Here is a 19,675-nt window from a genome sequence, read left to right on the forward strand (position 1 = left end):
AGGGTTTTAAATGACCAATTCTTATAGGAAATGGGACCTCATGGACTCCCTAGAAGATGTTAGATGTATCTCCATTGGTGTTCATTCCATTTCTGGTAATGATCTCCAATTCAAACTCAACAATATTGTCCAAGTACCTCCACCCATGCTCACAGCCACAAATAATGAGATTTTCAAACAGAATTAGATGACATTTTATTCCATTGACCACTTTGGTCCATGAGACCCCTGATGCCCAAAGAGATCTCTGATCCACACACTGCATCTATTGCTAGTTTCTTTCATTCATGACCCTAAACAGTGATGTTTTCTTATAGAATTTTTTCTTAATGAGATTTCATTACTTTCTTTTGATTATCATACATATTTTGGGTCTAACGCATACAAAGGACACTTCATCAGCTTTAATGCTGTCTCCTTCAGTAATATGGACATGATATTAAGAGAGTTTTTTTAGAGTCTACACAATCATTTCCAACTTAGTAACTTCTCCCCCATTTTTAAGACAAGCAGTAATTGCGTTTTCCTATCACTATCACATTTCTGCGTTTGATAGTTCTGTGCTTGGTAGTTCTGCATTTGATAGTTTTTCCTCTTCATCACTTGGAGATTCCATCTCAGACCTTGACTCTTCATCTTCAGCAGGTGATACTGTAGTCACTGGACCAATCCCCAGCCTTGACCTCTCTGTGGGAATCACAGTGACATTTTGATCAAGGGGAGGAGATTTGAATGTTATGTAGTTGAGGAAGGAGATGATCCCTAGGGGAAGAGAAGAATTTGAGGTGAGTTACAATAGACACATGGTATTTTGACTTTTAAAACTTACTCATCCTTTAAAATGCTCAGTTCGGCCGAAACCGGTTTGGCTCAGTGGCTAGAGCATCGGCCTGCGGACTGAAAGGTCCCAGGTTCGGTTCCGGTCAAGGGCATGTACCTGGGTTGCAGGCACATCCCCAGCAGGAGATATGCAGGAGGCAGCTGATCGATGTTTCTAACTCTCTATCTCTCTCTCCCTTCCTCTCTGTAAAAAATCAATAAAATATATTTAATAAAAAATAATAAAATGCTCAGTTCAAAGGGCTTCTTTTCAGTGAAGCCAACCCTCCTCTCCCCTCCAGAATTACTTTACAGTCCTATGCTCCCATTCCATTATAGTATTTTCACATGGTTAGGACAAAGCCTGAATCTCCTGGAATCAAATCATAGTATGACTACTTTCTGTGTGGTCATAGCAAGTCACTCAACCTGTCTATGGCTCATTTAGTGGCAGGACAGATTACTAATTCTAAGTTTTCAGTTTCATATCATACTGCTTCTCGATGCATAGATGCTCTAAATAGGAAGAATCAGTGCTTCTATTTTTCCTAGATTCCACCTCTCTTTCAATAAGTGTATTCCCCTTCCATCCTTCTGGGATAAGGCAGGGGACTGACTCACCAGCAAACATGTATAAGAAGTCACTCCACCAGTTTAGATAATAGGCCCATAGGAGGTCTGACTCCATGGCATCCCTGGTGTGCCAGTGAACCTGTGCCAGAAATAGGATGAGGCAGAAGAGCAAGCAGATGGCTAGGACCAGAAGAAAAGATGTCACAACCCATCAGTGTCTTCAGTCTGCCTTGACTACCACCCCCAACTCTTCTGCTTCCAGATGCCATTTGTATGGCAGGATCAAAATTTGGGGATTGACCAAGTGGGAGAGAAAAAAGGGCTTCTACCTCTCTCCTGGCATAAGTCACCGAAAGTGTGCTTTATACAATAAGACAGGGCAGGTAGCTGGCAACTTGATGTAATATTGAAAAAGAGGAAAGGGACAAGAAAAAGAGGATGAAAACCCCATAGAGAAACTTTGTTCCCTTGACAATTTTACCCTGACATCACCCTGCCACTCTATGTTTGTACCTGAGATGAAGCTGAGCATGGATACCTTCAGATCCAAGTTGGTGGTCGTGCTTCCTCTTCTAGGGAGGCAAGAACTTAAGAGCCAGCCAAGACCAATGAGTATGGTGAGGACAGAGATTAGGAAGAAGGCCCTGGAATATTGGAGGTAATCTGCCAATGAGAAGGAAAAAGTAAAGGCTTGGTTACTTGGTTACTGAGAGTTTCCTTCTCAGTGGGAAACCTCTCTCAAGAAAACCAGATAGAGTCTTCAAGAAGGAAGTGAGGACTAAGGAGATGAAACTGAGCTTGCTATGTGGCATCCAGAGAACTAATAAAGATCTTCTTGCTCACGTCTTCATTGATACTATAATTGGAATGTCTTTACTATGAAAGCAAAGCCTTCATTGCAAAACTAAAAATAATATACGAATAGTTCTGGGTATATTAACACATTAACTTAGATGTAAACTAGCTAATAAGTATGACTTGCCCTAGCCAGTTTGGCTCAGTGGATAGAGTGTCGGCCTTTGGACTGAAGAGTCCCAGGTTTGATTCCAGTCAAGGGCACATGCCTGGGTTGCAGGCTCGATTCCCAGTGTGGGGTGTGCAGGAGGCAGCCAATCAATGATTCTCTCAAATCATTGATGTTTCTCTCTCTTTCTCCCTCTCCCTTCCTCTCTGAAATCAACAAATATATATATATATATATATATTTTTTTTTAAAAGAAGTATGACTTTAACATCACGAACAAATTAAAATTCTTTTCTTGTTCCCAATTCTAATTCTAAAAGTAATACATGTTCAAAATAAGGATTGGGAAGACTATAAAAAGGAGGAAGAAAATGAGCCACAATCCCACGACCCAGAGGCAACCATTATTAGTATTTTGTTTTATTTCTTTCTAGTACTTTTCTATCCTCCATACATCTACACTAATAAAAGAGAAACATGGTAATTAGCGTACGACCGCTACCCTTTTCATTGGCTAATCAGTGAGTATATGCAAATTAACTGTCAGCCAAGATGGCGGCCGGCAGCCAGGCAGCTGGAAGCGAACATGAGGCTTGCTTGCTGCAGTGAAGGAGGACTCCAACGTTCCCTGCCTCACTTGCCTCTGAGCTACAACTCTAAGCAACTATGTACTATGTTGCAAATAAGAAGATAAACAAAACCCCAGAAACCGGCTTTCATTCAGCCGGGCTTTAGCAACATTGTATCGATGTTTTCAGCGGCGAGGCCTCAGAGCTAAAGCTGGCTCAGAATAAAAAAAAAAAAAAGAAAACAAGGAGCGGTTGGAAGCTTCAGTCACTCGCTTCCAGAAAACAGCCCTCAGCCCCTCACCCAAACTGGCCAGGCACCCCAGTGGGGACCCCCACCCTGATCCAGGACACCCTTCAGGGCAAACCAGCCCGCCCCCACCCGTGCACCAGGCCTCTATCCTATATAGTAAAAGGGTAATATGCCTCCCGGCACCGGGATCAGCGTGACAGGGGGCAGCGCCCAAACTCCCTGATCGCCCTGCGGCTCTGTGTGTGACAGGGGGTGGGGCCACAACCTCCCTATCCGCCCTGCTCTGTTCATGACAGGGGAAGGAGCCCCAACCCCCTGATCAGCCCTGCTCTGTGCCTGATAATGGGGAGCTCCCCAATCCCCTGATTGCCCTGCAGCTCTGTTTGACAGGGTGCAGCACACCAACCCCCTGATGAGCCCTGCTCTGTGTGTGACAGGATGCGGCACCCCAATCCCCACCCCCCGTCACGGGCCCTGCTCTGTGTGTGACAGGGTAGAGCCATAACCTCTCCATCGGCCCTGCCCCGAGTGTGACAGTGGTGGCGCCCCAACCCCCTGATCGGCCCTGCTCTGTGGGTGATAGAGGGTGGTGCCCCAATCCCCCTCCACGGGCCTTGCTCTGTGTGTGACAGGGTAGAGCCATAACCTCCCCATTGGCCCTGCCCTGAGTGTGACAGGGTGCAGTGCCCCAACTCCCCTATCGGCCCTACTCTGTGAGTGACAGAGGGGAGCTCCTCAACCCCCTGATTGGCCCTGCTCTGTGCGTGACAGGGGGGAGCTCCCCAACCCCCTGATTGACCCTGCTCTGTGAGTGACAGGGGACAGCGCCCCAACCCCCTGATCGGCCCTGCTCTGTGAGTGACAGGGGGTGGTGCCACAACCTCCCCATCGACCCTGCCTTGAGTGTGACAGGGGGCGGTGCCCCAACCCTCCAATCGGCCCTACCCTGAGTGTGACTGAGGGTGGCATCGCAACCTCCCCGATCGGCCCTGCTCTGAGCCTGACCAGGGGCTGCACTTAGGGATTGGGCCTGCCTTCTGCCACCCGGGAGCAGGCCTAAGCCAGCAGGTCGTTATCTCCCAAGGGGTCCCAGACTGCAAGAGGGCACAGGCCGGCTGGGGGACCTCCCTCCCCCTGCCCCCCGAGTGCACAAATTTTTGTGCACCGGGCCTCTAGTAGGAGATATAATACTCAACATCATGTAATTTTTTTCTTAAGATTATATGGAGTGGGATGTGAGAAGATGGCAGCTGGCAGGACGGAGGTGAGGGAGAGGATGTGAGTGAGTGAGAGGGTGAAGGGAGAGTGTGTGGATGTGTGTGGTGTGTGTGTGAGTGAGTGAGGGACAGTTAAATCCTACAAGAGTAGCAGGGGCTTGTCAACCAGACTCTCCTGGACAGGGAGCACCTACCGTCGCGTGGACACTTCTGGGGCTGCGGGACTTGGGCAGGGAACCCACGCCATCTTGAAGGGGAGAGCGGCCTCATCTAGGAACTCGTCAGCACCACCACCCACACAGCCCTTGGACACTGCCCACGACCCAGCAGCCACTCCAGCCAAAATCCTGCAGCCCACCCACAGACCCGCAGACCCTAGGACCTCCACCTCACAGGAGCACCACTCTCACAGCAGTAAGTGCAGCTTCCCCTCCCCAGTGGCAGGCCTCTGGGCACCACATTCCCGCATCCAGCCTGCAAGCCTCTGGAGCCCACCACCCGACAGGCAGCCCCTGGGAGCCACTGCAAGCGCCCACTGAGTGCGATATTGTGCAAATGAGGGTGCACTGCCCCACAGTAAAAATTCTGATTTCATTCTTCCTGAATAACTGCCCACAGACACTGTCGCACAACTTCAGCGCCAGGGCCCCTTAAGGTGCGTCAGACACACAGGCAAACGCACCTGCCAGAGACTCCCGCCCATTGCCAGCTGGTGGGTGTCTGGAGCCCACTACCCCACAGGCAGCCCCTGGGAGCTGCTGCGAGCCCCTCACAGGGTGTGATATTGTACAGACAGTGGCGTACTGCCCCACAGTAGAAATTCTGAATTTACTCTCCTGAATAACTGCTTATAGACACTGTCGCACAACTTCAGCCCCAAGGCCCCTCAGGGTGCGTCAGAGCTCCGTGCTGCAAACGCCCCGCCACAGACGTGCATTTCCAGCAGGCAGGCATCTGGAGCCCACCACCCCAAAGGCAGATCTTGGGAGCCACTGAGAGCCTCGCTGGGTGCGATATTGTGCAAACGGGGGTGCACTGCCCTGCAGCAGAAATTCTGGATTGACTCTTCCTGAATAACTGCCCACAGACACTGTTGCCCAATTTCAGCACCAGGGCCCCTCAAAGTACATCAGAGCTCCACGCCGCAAATGCATCACGGGTATCCCTGTGAGCTGCCACTGGGAGCGTGTGTATCCATCCACAGGCACAGCAGCAAAAACTGAGTCTTCCCACTCCACTGCTGCAGAACTCTGGACACTACAGTCATGCTTTTCCAGCACGCAGGCCTCCTGAGACCACGGCTCTACAGGGTGCTCTTATCCAAACAAGGGTGCACTGCCCCAACAGTAGAAATTCTGAATACCCTCATCCTGGATACCTGTCCACAGATGCCTCGATCACTTGGCTTCAACCAGGGCTCTTCAGAGTGTGCCAGGGCGCTGCGCTGGCAAGCACACCACGGGTGCCCCTGTGAGCTGCCACTGGGAGCGTGTGCATCCAACCACAGACACAGCAGTAAAAACTGAGTCTTCCCACACTACAGCTACAGAACTCTGGACACCACAGTTGTGCCTTTCCAGTGTGCAGGCCTCCTGAGCCCCACTACCCTGACAGACAGCTCCTGGGTACCTCTGTGAGCCCTGGCTGGGCATGTGTGATTTCCACCAGGGATGCAAGACAGCAAAAATTGGGACATCCCCCTCCCCAGCTGCTGACATCTGGACATCAAGAGGAAATGAAGAATGACACAGCTGCAATAAAGAACACAATGGGAGGCTTAAACAGTAGACTAGAAGAGGCTGAGGACCGCATCAGCGAGCTAGAAGACAAGGTAGGAAAAAACACACAAATACAGCAGCAACTGGAAAGAAAATTTAAAAAGCAAGAAGGAGCTTTGGGACAACACAAAACAAAACAACAACCGCATAATAGGGGTACCAGAAGGAGAGGAAGAGAAGCAAGGAATAGAAAACCTGTTCAGAGAAATAATGACAGAAAACTTCCCCGATATTGGCAAGAAAAAAAACTACACAAATCCAAGAAGTGCATAGAGTCCCAAACAAGATGAACCCAAAAAGACCAACACCAAGACACATCATAAATAAACTGGCAAACATCAGCGACAAAGTACAAGTCTTAAAAGTTGCCAGAGAGAGACAGAAAGTTACATACAAGGAATCTCCCATTAGAATATCGACAGATTTCTAAACAGAAACACACCAGGCTAGAAGGGAATGGAATGAAATATACAAAGTGATGCAAACCAAGGGACTGAATCCCAGGATACTATACCCAGCAAGGCTATCATTCAAAATTGAAGGTGGAATCAGGAGCTTCACAGACAAAAAAGGACTAAGAGAGTTTATTACCACCAAGCCAGCAATGCAAGAAATGCTAAAGGGACTGCTGTAAAAAGAAGAAACAGAAAGACAAGAAGAAACACAAATATTAAGAATAAAAATGATGACAAACAAGTACTTATCAATAATAACATTAAATGTAAATGGATGAAATGCTCCAATAAAAAAACATAGGGTAGCTGAATGGATAAGAAAACACAACCCATATATTTGCTGTCTACAAGAGACCCACCTCAGAACAAAGGATTCACACAGACTGATAGTGAAGGGATGGGAAAAGATTTTTCAGGCAAATGGAAATGAGAAAAAAGCTGGGGATGCAATACTTATATCTGACAAAATAGTCCTTAAAGTAAAGGCCATAACAAGAGATTAGGAAGGCCACTACATAATACTAAAGGTAGCAATCCAACAAGAAGATATAACTCTGGTAAACATATATGCACCCAATACAGGAGCACCCAAATACATAAAACAACTTCTGGGAGATATCAAGGGAGAGATCAATAGCAATACAGTCATAGTAGGGGACTTTAATACCCCACTAACATCCCTGGATAAATCCTCTAAACAAAAAATCAGCAAGGAAACAGCAATCCTAAATGACTCACTAGATCAGATGGACTTAACTGACATCTTCAGAATATTTCACCCCAAAGGAACAGAATATACATTCTTCTTCAGTGCACATGGGACATTTGCAAAGATAGAATACATATTAGGACATAGGCAAAGTCTCTTCAAATTCAAGAGGATAGAAATCATAACAAGCATCTTCTCAGATCACAGTGGCATAAAACTAGAAATCAACTATAATAAAAACAATGGGAAAAAAATCAAACACTTGGAGGCTAAATAGCATGCCATTAAACAATGATTGGGTTACCAGAGAGATTAAAGAAGAAATAAAAAGCATCATGGCAACAAACAACAATGAAAACACAACAATCCAAAATCTATGGGACACAATGAAAGCAGTCTGAGAGGGAAGTTCAAAGCTCTACAGGCCTACCTCATAAAACAAGAAAAAATGGTAATAAATTACATAACCCTGCAACTTAAAGAATTAGAAAGAGAGCAACAAGAAAAGCCCACAGTATCCAGAAGGAAGGAGATAATAAAGATCAGACCAGAAATAAATGACATAGAGGCCAAAAAAACAATACAAAAGATCAATGAAACCAAGAGCTGATCCTTTGAAAGGATAAGCAAGATTGATGAACCTCTAGCCAGGCTCACCAAGAAACAAAGAGAAAGGACCCAAATAAACAAAATCAGAAATGAAAGAGGTGAAGTAACAACTGATCCCACTGATATACAAAGGATTGTAAAAAAATACTACGAACACCTCTACTCCAACAAACTGGACAACTTCAACAAAATGGACACATTCCTAGAAAACTACAAGCTTCCGAAACTCAAGCAGGAAGCATCAAAAAACCTTAATAGGCCAATAACTACTGATGAAATTGAAACAGTAAACAAAATGCTTCTAGCAAACAAAAGCCCTGGACCAGATGGCTTCACAGGGGAGTTTTACCGAACATTCAAAGAAGAACTAAAACCAACCCTTCTCAGACTATTCCAAAAAATTCAAGGGGAAAGCACACTTCCAAACTCTTTCTATGAAGCCAGCATTACCCTAATCCCCAAACCAGATAAAGACACCACGAAGAAAGAGAATTGTAGGCCAATATCCCTGATGAACATAGATGCTAAAATCCTCAACAAAATTCTAGCAAATGGATCCAGCATTACATTAGAAAGATCATACACCATGACCAAGTGGGATTTATTCCAGGGATGCGAGGCTGGTACAATATCCGCAAATCAATAAACGTGATACATCACATAAACAAATTGAGAGACAAAAATCACATAATCATATCAATTGATGCAGAAAAGGCATTTGACAAAGTCCAACACCCCTTTCTGATAAAAACGCTCAGCAAAGTGGCAATAGAAGGATCATACCTCAACATAATAAAAGCCTTATATGAAAAACCTACAGCCAACGTATACCCAATGAGCAAAAACTAAAACCATTTCCCTTAAGAACAGAAACAAGACAGGGATACCCGCTTTCACCACTCCTGTTCAACATAGTGCTAGAAGTGCTAGCCAATGCAATCAGACAAGAAGAAAAAATAAAAGGTATCCAAATTGGAAATGAAGAAATAAAATTGTCCTTATTGTCAGATGACATGATACTGTACATAGAAAACCCTAACAACTTCATTAAAAAAATTATTAGGATTAATAAATGAATTCGGCAACATAGCAGGATACAAGATTAATGCCAAGAAATCGATGGCATTCTTATACACCAACAGTGAACTTACAGAAAGAGAGATTTAAAAAACAATCCCATTTACCATTGCACAAAAAAATTAAGATACCTAGGAATAAACTTAACTAAGGAGGTAAAAGATCTCTACTTAGAAAACTACAGGACGTTGAAAAAAGAGATAGAGGAAGACAAACAGATGGAAGAACATACCATGTTCATGGATTGGTAGAATCAACATCATTAAAATGTCCATACTGCCCAAAGCAATCTATAAATTCAATGCACTCCCCATTAAAATACCAACAGCATATTTCTCAGACCTAGAACGAACTCTCCAAAAATTCATATGGAATAAAAAAGACCCCAAATAGCTGCAGCCATCCTGAGAAAGAACAAAGTAGGTGGGATCTCAATACCAAGCTGTATTACAAAGCCACTGTTCTCAAAACTACCTGGTACTGGCACAAGAACAGACATATAGATCGGTGGAATATAATAGAGAATCCAGAAATTGATGTGAACCAATATGCTCAATTAATATTTGACAAAGGAGGCAAGAGTATACAATGGAGTCAAGATAGTCTCTTCAATAAATGGTGTTGGGAAAATTGGACAGATACATGCAAAAAATTGAAACTAGACCACCAACTTACACCATACACAAAAAATAAACTCAAAATGGATAAAGGACTTAAATGTAAGATGGGAAACCATAAAAATACTAGAGGAATCCAAAGGCAACAAAATCTCAGACATATGCCAAAGCAATTTCTTCACTGATACAGCTCCTAGGGCATTGGAAACTAAAGAGAAAATAAACAAATGGGACTACATCAAAATAAAAAGCTTCTGCACAGCAAAAGAAACCATCGACAAAACAACAAGAAAGCCCACTGCATGGGAGAACATATTTGCCAATATTATCACCGATAAGGGTTTAATCTCCAACATTTATAGGGAGCTCATACAACTTAACAAAAGGAAGATAAACAATCCAATCAAAAAATGGGCAAAGGACCTAAATAGACACTTTTCAAAAGAGGACATTCAGAAAGCTAAGAGACATATGAAAATATGCTCAAAGTCACTAATCATCTGAGAGATGCAAATCAAAACAACAATGAGGTACCATCTCATACCTGTCAGAATGGCTATCATCAACAAATCAACAAACAACAAGTGCTGGAGAGGATGTGGAGAAAAAGGAACCCTCCTGCACTGCTGGTGGGAATGCAGACTGGTATAGCCATTATGGAAGACAGTATGGAGTTTCCTCAAAAAGTTAAAAATGGAATGCCCATTTGACCCAGTGGTCCCACTTCTAAGAATATATCCCAAGAAACCAGAAACACCAATCAGAAAGGATATATGCATCCCTATGTTCATTGCAGCACAATTTACCATAGCTAAGATTTGGAAACAGCCTAAGTGCCCATCAGCAGATGAGAGGATTAGAAAACTGTGGTACATCAACACAATGGAATACTATGCTGCTATAAAAAAGAAGGAATTCTTACCATTTGCCACAGCATGGATGGAACTGGAGAGCATTATGCTAAGTGAAATAAACCAGTCAATGAAAGAAAAATACCACATGATCTCACTCATTTATGGATAATAAAGAACATTATAAACTGATGAACAAAAATAGATTACAGAGGCAGAGCAGCATGGAACAGACTGTCAAACTACAGCAGGAAGTCCAGGGAGGGTTGAGGGGTGGGGGTAAGAGATCAACTGAAGGACTTGTATGCATGCATATAAGCATAACCAATGGACACAAGACACTGGGGGGTAGGGGAGGCCGGGGGAATGTCAAGGGGGATAAAAAAAGGAGACATATGTATTACTCTTTTGTAATACTTTAAGCAATAAAACAAAATTTTAAAAAAAGAAAGAAAAAGATTATATGGTAACAATTTTCCCAGATCACACTGTAAACATCATTTTAAATGGCTACAAAATAGTATGTTGTACTTTGTTTAATGATAAACCATTGTTGGGTTTGTTTCTATTTTTTTCTCTTTCAAATGTATCCAATATATATAGGCCTTGTCAGCTTGTGATTATAAAATGAAGTCACGTGTACTTTAACTCCTATATTCTAATAATTTCATGCCCTCAGTTTACTGGATTGCAAGGACTTAACACCCCCAAAATATCTTCCTTTCTACCCTCTTGAAATTTCCTCAAGGTCCTATATCACCTTTGTTCAAAGAGAGGTCTGCTAAAGTTCTTTTGCTCCAAAGCCCTTACTCAAGTTCCACATATTCCTCTCCCCTCTTCTCTTGGCTCCAGATCTTTGTTCTCTTTGGCTCTGTCACTTCAAATAGGATGTTGGTAAGAGAGAAAGGGGGGCATGCTAAACCTCACTTTTTGTTACCACATTCCTGATATGGAACAGATCCTTCTTGACTTCGCAGCAATCTTTTAAGAAACAGGCTAGCCGAAACCGGTTTGGCTCAGTGGATAGAGCGTCAGCCTGTGGACTGAAAGGTCCCGGGTTCGATTCCGGTCAAGGGCATGTACCTGGGTTGCGGGCACATCCCCAGTGGGAGCTGTGCAGGAGGCAGCTGATCGATGTTTCTCTCTCATCGATGTTTCTAACTCTCTATCTCTCTCCCTTCCTCTCTGTAAAAAAATCAATAAAATATTAAAAAAAAAAAAAAGAAACAGAGGCTAGCCTTTCCAATCTGGGCCTGGCAGAATGGCTCCTACAAAGAAGGTGAGAAGAAGGGCTGTTCTGCCATCAACAAAGTAGTGACCAAAGAATACAGCAGCAACATTCACAAGCACATCCTTGGAGTGGGTTTCAAGAAGCACACCCCTCGGGTGCTCAAAGAAATCAGGAAATTTGCCAGGAAGGAGATGGGAGCTCCGGATGTGCGCATTGACACCAGGCTCAGCTAAGCTGTCTGGGCCACAGGAATAAGGAATGTCCCACACCATGTGGAGTGTGGTTGTCCAGAGAATGTAATGAGGATGAAGATTCACCAAACAAGCTCTATAAGTTGGTTACCTATATACCTGCCCCACTTTAAAAAATCCACAGTTAATGTGTATGAGAATTAACTGCTGATTGTTGAATAAAGTTATAAAACTGCAAAAAAGAGAGAGAACAGAAATAGAGGCTAACTTACAAATGCAAGTTGATATAGCTTTTCTGAGATATCACAGATCCAGTGATTTCTTCAACATACTTGCAGGGTGCCTCCTTGTCTAGTGTCTCTCCAGTTTAATGTAGTAGGGGCCAGTTCATCCCTACCATTGAAAATTCTCTAAGCACTTCTATGCTTAAGAATACCAATCCATCTTGCAAGTGACCCAGAGACACAAAATTATGTACCAAGATTATCCCAGTCTAAGATCTGCCTCTAAATATTTTGTTTGCTAGAACTTATGATTTATCAACACCATCAATAATAGTTATGTCCATGAAGAGACACCACACCTCTACTCACAGAAGTGAGTTGCTCTGCAAGTTAGCCACATTAAAACAATGACCCCAAAGCAGCATATTTTTTAAGAACTGGGTCACTTAGAATTAGCAGTCTATGTAGCCAGTGAGAACCACCAGCCCAGACTGATCTGCATAAAGCTCAGTGATAGGCATCTTTAGCCCACATCCTCCCCTGTGCCCTCGCAGCCCCCTGACTATAGCTAATTGTATCAAGGAAGGGGATCTGATCCATGTTAGACCAATTTGATTTTTATGGTTCAAAATTTGGATGGGAGATTGATTAATGCTAATTTTATCTTTTACTTGCTTCAACCAAGAATATATAAAGCTAGCCTGGAATATACTTTTGGGCACTTACACATGCCAAATAAATGAGAAAAATTGAGCTGTAGAGATAAAACAAAGCATAAACAAAGATGAGTGACAAAGCACCTCTAAAGATATCGAGTGACTGGTGGGCTTGATCCCAGTCTCCTCTGAAATCCCATAAGGTCCAGCAAACTTCCTGCCTTTGGGAGCCTATGAGATTCTTTTGAGTCTTCATAAGTAAGTTACTCTTTAGCTTATGCTAGTTCAAACTGGTTCTGATATTTAAAACACAAAAGCACACTGTATAAAATATCCAGCCCAGCTCCTTTCTAAAATATGTTACAGTTCAGCCTTTCTATGATTGTGCCTTCATGTTCTTCTTACAATCTTCTCTGTCTTAGCTCCTCATCTCCTGAAAACTACATAAACAAAATCACTCACAACTCCAAAGGGATAACTAAAGATTTCGTCATAGAACAGTCTAACTGCTCAAAGGACTGAAGTCTACTAGTCGCAGCCATACACAACAAATTACCTAATCAAGCGAGACACTTACATTCAGAGTTTAAAACAACTGCATTGGTTATTCTTAAAATTCATTTAACAAAACAAAACAAAGGTCCCAAACCTGAATGTAAACCTCAACTTCCTGTAAGACCAAAACCTATTTCAGTTTTTAAATGACAGTTTTCACAGCAGCTTACCCATCAAAGTTTCAAAACTCTTAGAACCGAAGTTCCAAAAGGCCCTACTTGTACATGACAGTAAGAAGACTTGGTCCCGGGAGAGAGAAATGCCCTAGATACAAGGAACATCCATATAGGTCACCTGTATCCAAACATCTCTGAAGTTTTCATTAATGATATGCTGTGATGTGGACTTTGGTTACAGGACTAACAAGGCAAGCCTCTCAGTTTACTGAAGGCAATGAAGCTAATACCCTTGGAAGATAGGGAATGTCACTTTTAATTTGAAGAGAAAGAATTCAAAATATTTTAAAAACTTGGTAGGATCCTTACTGATGTTCTTGGGATCATCCTACTCAGTGAATCCGCACTTCAGGGCACCACCAGGTAGGATGTAAAAGCTACCAAGGCTGGAAGGGACACTGCCCAACAAAAAACAGTAGCGTTTCTCAGTCACTTGAAAACCCTCACCACTTGGCGGTTTGTAACTGATGGGCAGGATCTCTTTCTACTGTTGTGAAAGTAAAACTTAGCTAGGAGGTTTTAGAAAGTAAGACAGGCAGGGTTATAAGCCACCCGCTCTTGTGAACAAATAGGCTCGGTTAACAGTAAATGTTATTTTCCTTTATAGCTATTGACTCCCTGAAAGGAAGCAGTGGGGAAGCCAAAATGTCATTAGAAGAAAGAAGCAGAAGAGAGAAGCCAGCACCTGCTACTCAGTGATTCCAAAGAGATTTGGTAGTGGACTCGCTCACCACACCCTATGTCCTTTAGCAAAAATCAAAGCCAGGCTAGAGATGCAGTATTAAAAAAAAAAATCTAGCCCTTTTTAACTGTAAAGGAGCCCAAGCATGTCAAACTCAAAGGCTAACACGGGCCAAATAAACAAGGTTTAAGTTTATTTGGGCCACAAAAAAACAAAAGCTTCAATTTTCATAGAAACATAGGTTTATTTAGATTGAGACACGCTGAAAACAAAGGGCTGAAATAAATGAGTAATCATTAACATAAAATAATAGAACATTTTAATAAAAATTAATTTTTTTCTTGAACATTAACTTACCAGACACTGGATAACTGCACAAATTAATAAGCTTAACGCAAATAAACCTATTTTTCTTGTTCTCCAAAAGCGAAATATTTCCTGTTGAGCACCCCAAACAAGTCAGTACAAGACTAATGACGTGGCAATCTGCTGCTAAAATATTTGCTGCTAGTATCAGAGGAGAGAAATGGTGCGCCTGCATGTAAGGTGCGTAAGGGAAATGAATGCAACATGACTATAGTAATCAGTCATTAGCAAATGTTGTCGTTCATTATTAATAATTATGTATAACAGGATATTGTAAAAATTAAGTTACAAAATTTTTATTAAAACGTTTCTTACATACCGTTATATTGGCTGGGCCACAAAAATATTTGTTGTGGGCCGCGAGTCTGACATGCTTGAGCTAGACTGAGTGGGTGGATGTGGAGTGTGGATATTGATTTTGAGGATGAAGATGATATAGCTGGAGACAAGCTGGAGAATTAGCCCACTTACTTAGTCAAATCTAAACCTCCACATTACTGCCATTGTGCCCTCATTCCAGGCATACAAGGTGAAGACAACACTTTCCCAAATTCAGAGGAAATGCACACAGGAGGTGGTTTGGAAAAGATCCTGGATGGAGACCTGACACCCTGGAGAGGAAGCTGTGAAATCTGCTTAGTATTTGGGTTCTCTGGTAACCCAGTTGGGAACACCAGAATAAAACTTCTCCCACAACTGGGGGATATTTAATGTGTGGCAATTCCTGAGCCCACGTGAGACAGCCCCTGAAGAACTCTCAGAAATGACTGAGGATACCATGGGAGTGGGGACTAAATTCTTGCAATCCAGTAAATAAAAGTTTAAAGTTCTTGAATTTAGACAATAATGTATTAGAGCAATCTACACTAATAAAATACAAACATGCAAATTGACCGTGCCTTCACTATGCCTTAAGCCATGCCCACCAGCCAATCAGAGCGACTATATGCAAATTAACCCAACCAAGATGGCGGCTGGCAGCCACGGAGCTGGAGCAAGCAGGAGGCTTGGTTGCCCCAATGATGGAGGAAGCCAAACTTCCCGCTTGCCGTGGCGGCTCTGAGCTCCACTCAAAGCAACAAAATTTCAATTATAGAAGGTACATAAACCCCAGATACCTGCTTTCAGCTGGCCATGGCCACGGAGCTGGAGCAAGCAGGAGGCTTCCCTCCTGCCCGCCCTGGCTGGCTCTGAGCTCCTCTCAAGGCTACAAAGTTTCAATTATAAAAGGTAAGTAAATCCCAGAATAAAAAGAAAAAAAGGAGAGCCTGGGAGCTTCCATCACCAGGGGGCTTGGCCAGCCTAAAAATGGCCCTCAGCCCCTCACCCAGACTAGCCAGGCACCCCAGTGGGGAACCCCCACCCTAAAGAGGGTGTGGCCAGCCTGCAAACAGCCATCAGCCCCTCACCCAGGCTGGCCATGCACCCCAGTGGGGACCCTCACCCTGAAGGGGGTGTGACCAGCCTGCAAACAGCCATCAGTGGGACCCCCACCCTGATACGGGATGCCCTTTAGGGTAAACTAGCCACCTCCCACCCAGGCACCAGGCCTCTATCCTATATAATAAAAGGGTAATATGCAAACTGACCCTAACAGCAGAACGACTGGGAATGACTGGTCACTATGACACACACTGACCACCAGGGGGCAGATGCTCAATGCAGGAGCTGCCCCCTGGTGGTCAGTGTGCTCCCGCAGTGGGAGCTCTGCTCAGCCACAAGCCAGGCTGACGGCTGCCAGTACAGCAGTGGTGGTGGGAGCCTCTCCTGCCTCCTCAGCAGCTCTAAGAATGTCTGACTGCAGCTTAGGCCTGCTCCCTGCTGGCAAGTGGACATCCCCCGAGGGTTGCCGGGCTGCCAGAGGGATGTCTGACTGCCAGCTTGGGCCTGATCCCCCCGGGAGCTGGCCTAAGCCAGAAAGTGGACACCCTGAGGGGTCCCAGACTGCATGAGGGCATAGGCCGGGCTGAGGGAACCCCCCAAGTGCACAAATTTTTGTGCACCGTGCCTCTAGTAATAACATATTGTCACAGGCTGATGTGTGGCAATTCCTGGGGCCCTTGGTCTAACTAAGAGTGTCTTCATCAAAAGCTTGGACATACAGATTACATGTTGGGAATTCCTTTTGAGAACTGTATTACAGATTGAACCTAGAATTAGAACTAGTTAACATTGGAAATAGGGAGGGTGGGTACTTGTAATTGTGTACAGAGAGGGCTCAGTTGACTTTCTCTAACCCATTAACATTTGGCCTCAGGTGAATTCAAGGCTCTACAAATTGAACCTTTTACTACTTTAAGTGTTAAAATATCAAGATTCTGATTCATTAAAAATCTTATGTAATAAAAGGCTAATATGCAAATTATCCCCACAGGCAGGAATTTGACCAACCAGGAGTTAGACGTGCGCTGACCACCGGGGGGCAGCACAGAATATGGTGGGTATCAGTGATGTGGCACTGGCAGTGGGCAGCAGTGGAGGTGCTGCCAGCCCCGATGAGCCTCAACGAGAGCGGGACTGCGGTGGGATGGTGGAGCAGGTGAGTGGGCGGCACCAGGCCAAGGCAGGTGCGAGCAGGGCACCCAATCGCCCCACTGGTCACCCCACAGATTGGCCCTGATCGCCAGCCAGCCCTAGGGACCCTACCCATGCATGAATTTCATGCACCGGGCCTCTAGTTTAAATAATAATCTAAAATCCTGAGTTTTAATCTGGGAACACAGTTACATAAATATAATTGCAACTTAATTTTTATGCCTAAATATCTTTGACTCCATTTTTCTAGAAATGGAACTAGTGAGTGTAAATCATCTAATCGTATTACTTTGGTTATACCCATTTACATGGTTCACAGTGTGTGTGAAAGTGTGAAGCATTGTATTTTACCTTTTTAAAAACTTGAGAGAGAGAGAGAGAGAGAGAGAGAGAGACAGAGATCTTTATGAGAGAAAAAAATCGAAACAGCGATTGGTTGCCTCCCAAACGTGCTGCCACTGGGGATCAAACTCACAACTTGGTGGGTATGTGCCCTGACCGGGAATCAAGCCTGCCACCTTTTGGTGTACAGAGTGATGATCCAACAAACTGAGCCACAGTGGCCAGGGCTGTATTTTACTATTTAAATATCTCATTGTCCATTTGATTTGCCTTTCTTTAATGATTCATTAAGGTTAAAATAGTTTTTCCTATATTTATTAGACACACTTTGTACTTTCTGTTTTGTGAATTGTCTGTTTACAGAAAATTTATTTATTTGGGTATTCATCTTTTTCTTAATAATAATTTTATATATTTTAATATATTAAGGCCATTAATCTTGTATCTTTCATACTTATTGCAAATATATTTCTAGTTTTCCTTTTTAGTTGAAGATGCAGCTGGATTGTCTGCCTGCCTTTCATTTTAGTTTCCTCCCAAGGTCATCCCCTTAGTTTCAAATGCCCAAGCCCATGGCCAAGTAACTTATGCTTCTCCTCAGGGGTGGGCCTAGATGCACCCTCAATCCCAGCATCTGGGGCCTCTCCTTCTCTGAAAAGGAGGAATAAATGCTTTACACATGCATGTTTTCTTTCACAATACCTGTTTCTTTGTGTAAATGTCTCTTGTGGATGGTGGGTAAACTAGTAGTGTAGTTATGTCTTTCCTCTAAGTCTTGGTTCTGATTGAAAAACTTTTAGCTCTAGAAGCTTATTTTAAAATATTTTATGTTGCATTTTCAGATTTACTTAAATTCATATAAAATTAGACATTAATGATTTACTCTAAATAGCTGGCATTTGTTATACTACATATCTGACATGAATTTAAGTTCTCTTTAAGTTGACCTTGAAAGTTAAATCTGACGGCGTTTGAGACACTTTTCATTACCTCCCAGCTACAGGCAATCACTTCTCTCCTATTTGTACAAGCCACATTAGAAACCAATCACAGTTACATCTTGTAAATAACAAAAGGATTCTTTCCAGAGAGTATCAACTCATTATTTGGGAGAGGAAACAACCTGCAATAGGAGGGAGAAAGGGTACACTGAGGCTACCAAAGAAAAGGATGGTTATATCCACAATCTGGCGAGATCCACGCTAGACTTAGAAATGTGAGAGCCAAAAGATCTTGGAGAAAGAAAGATGAAGGCTATGTGGCAGAAAGCTCTGAAACTGTGGGGCCTGTGGCATTTAATTTAGTGGCACTCACAGGGTGGCTTGGGTGTGTGGCTCCAGCACAGCTCATGGTGGCATGAGATCCAGAGTCCTGCGTAGAGCTCAAGGCCATTCTTGATCACCAGGAACTGCACCCAGTTCAGTGGGGACACGCAGATCAGCATTAGGAGGCTAAACCCACAGAGGCTGCCACAGAACATTCGGATGTAGGTGTGTGTCTGATCCACATGCTGCTGCCGCCTCTGGGGTGGCATGGAGGCACTCGGATGTTTGTTGGTGGGGAGGGTAGGCTACAAGGATGAGGGAAATATTGCCTACCCAAAAAGATAACTTTTGATCCCCAGGGTTGCCTACTCTTCTCTACCCTGAGTATCCCCATGTGGGTTTGATTTGTGGATATCTAATCTATCCCTACCCCTTCTATAAAAAGGGTCATCTTTTCTCTGTCTTTAGTATACTCTGTCTAGGTTCACCTTTAAGAAAGTCCTCTTCCTCCCATCTGACCTGTAATTAGGTACCTCCTCACCCTTTGGTATTTCCGGTTCCCCTTAAGTTTGGGGACCTCAGGACTGTAGAAGGTCAAGACTAAATGTTCCCTCCTCTCCATCTTGGCAGCCAGTTCACTTTCTAACTGCCACGGAATTTGTCTTAGCACCTCCTCACACATGCTGGCAGAATCAAAAGGGGCCAGAACCCCTGGCACATATCCCATGTATGTATGATGCTCCCCACCCTCCCTTCTCTGACTCCTCCCAATACCTTTATTAAATAAATCCACAAATATTTTGTCAGCAGTTGCTTTGTGTCAGGCTTTGTCTTTGGTCCTGGGACATAAAGATGAATAAGACACAGTTCTCTAATAGGAAATTAAAAAGTGTAACTCAGATGTCTCCAGGACTCAACATGTGCTTATAATTTAGCATACTGACATATATACTAGTAGCCCAGA

The 19,675-nt window shown here is 43.7% G+C and overlaps 1 protein-coding gene across 1 annotated transcript; it reads right to left on the minus strand.

The window, feature by feature from the left end:
- Nucleotides 1–276: 276 nt before the first annotated feature.
- On the minus strand, nucleotides 277–19,333 carry TMEM202 (transmembrane protein 202). Its single transcript, XM_070407603.1, has 5 exons — nucleotides 19,253–19,333; nucleotides 18,761–19,016; nucleotides 1,906–2,055; nucleotides 1,441–1,572; nucleotides 277–762 (listed from the first exon to the last, which is right to left on the minus strand). The coding sequence occupies exons 1-5, from the start codon at nucleotides 19,331–19,333 to the stop codon at nucleotides 536–538; spliced, it is 846 nt and encodes a 281-aa protein (XP_070263704.1). The 3' UTR covers nucleotides 277–535.
- Nucleotides 19,334–19,675: the final 342 nt, after the last annotated feature.

This window comes from Myotis yumanensis, unplaced genomic scaffold (genome assembly GCF_028538775.1).
Source record: "Myotis yumanensis isolate MYYU_CA2020_CCGP unplaced genomic scaffold, mMyoYum1.0.hap1 SCAF_1, whole genome shotgun sequence".
Classification (NCBI taxonomy): domain Eukaryota; kingdom Metazoa; phylum Chordata; class Mammalia; order Chiroptera; family Vespertilionidae; genus Myotis; species Myotis yumanensis.

Coding starts and splice junctions, on each gene's coding strand:
- TMEM202 (XM_070407603.1), bottom strand. CDS start 19,333: ATGGAGAGGAGGGAACATTTAGTCTTGACCTTCTACAGTCCTGAGGTC. Junction 2,056..18,760: donor CCACACACCCAAGCCACCCT/GTGAGTGCCACT, acceptor TCTCATTGGCAG/ATTACCTCCAATATTCCAGG. Junction 763..1,440: donor CTTCTTATACATGTTTGCTG/GTGAGTCAGTCC, acceptor CTCTTCCCCTAG/GGATCATCTCCTTCCTCAAC.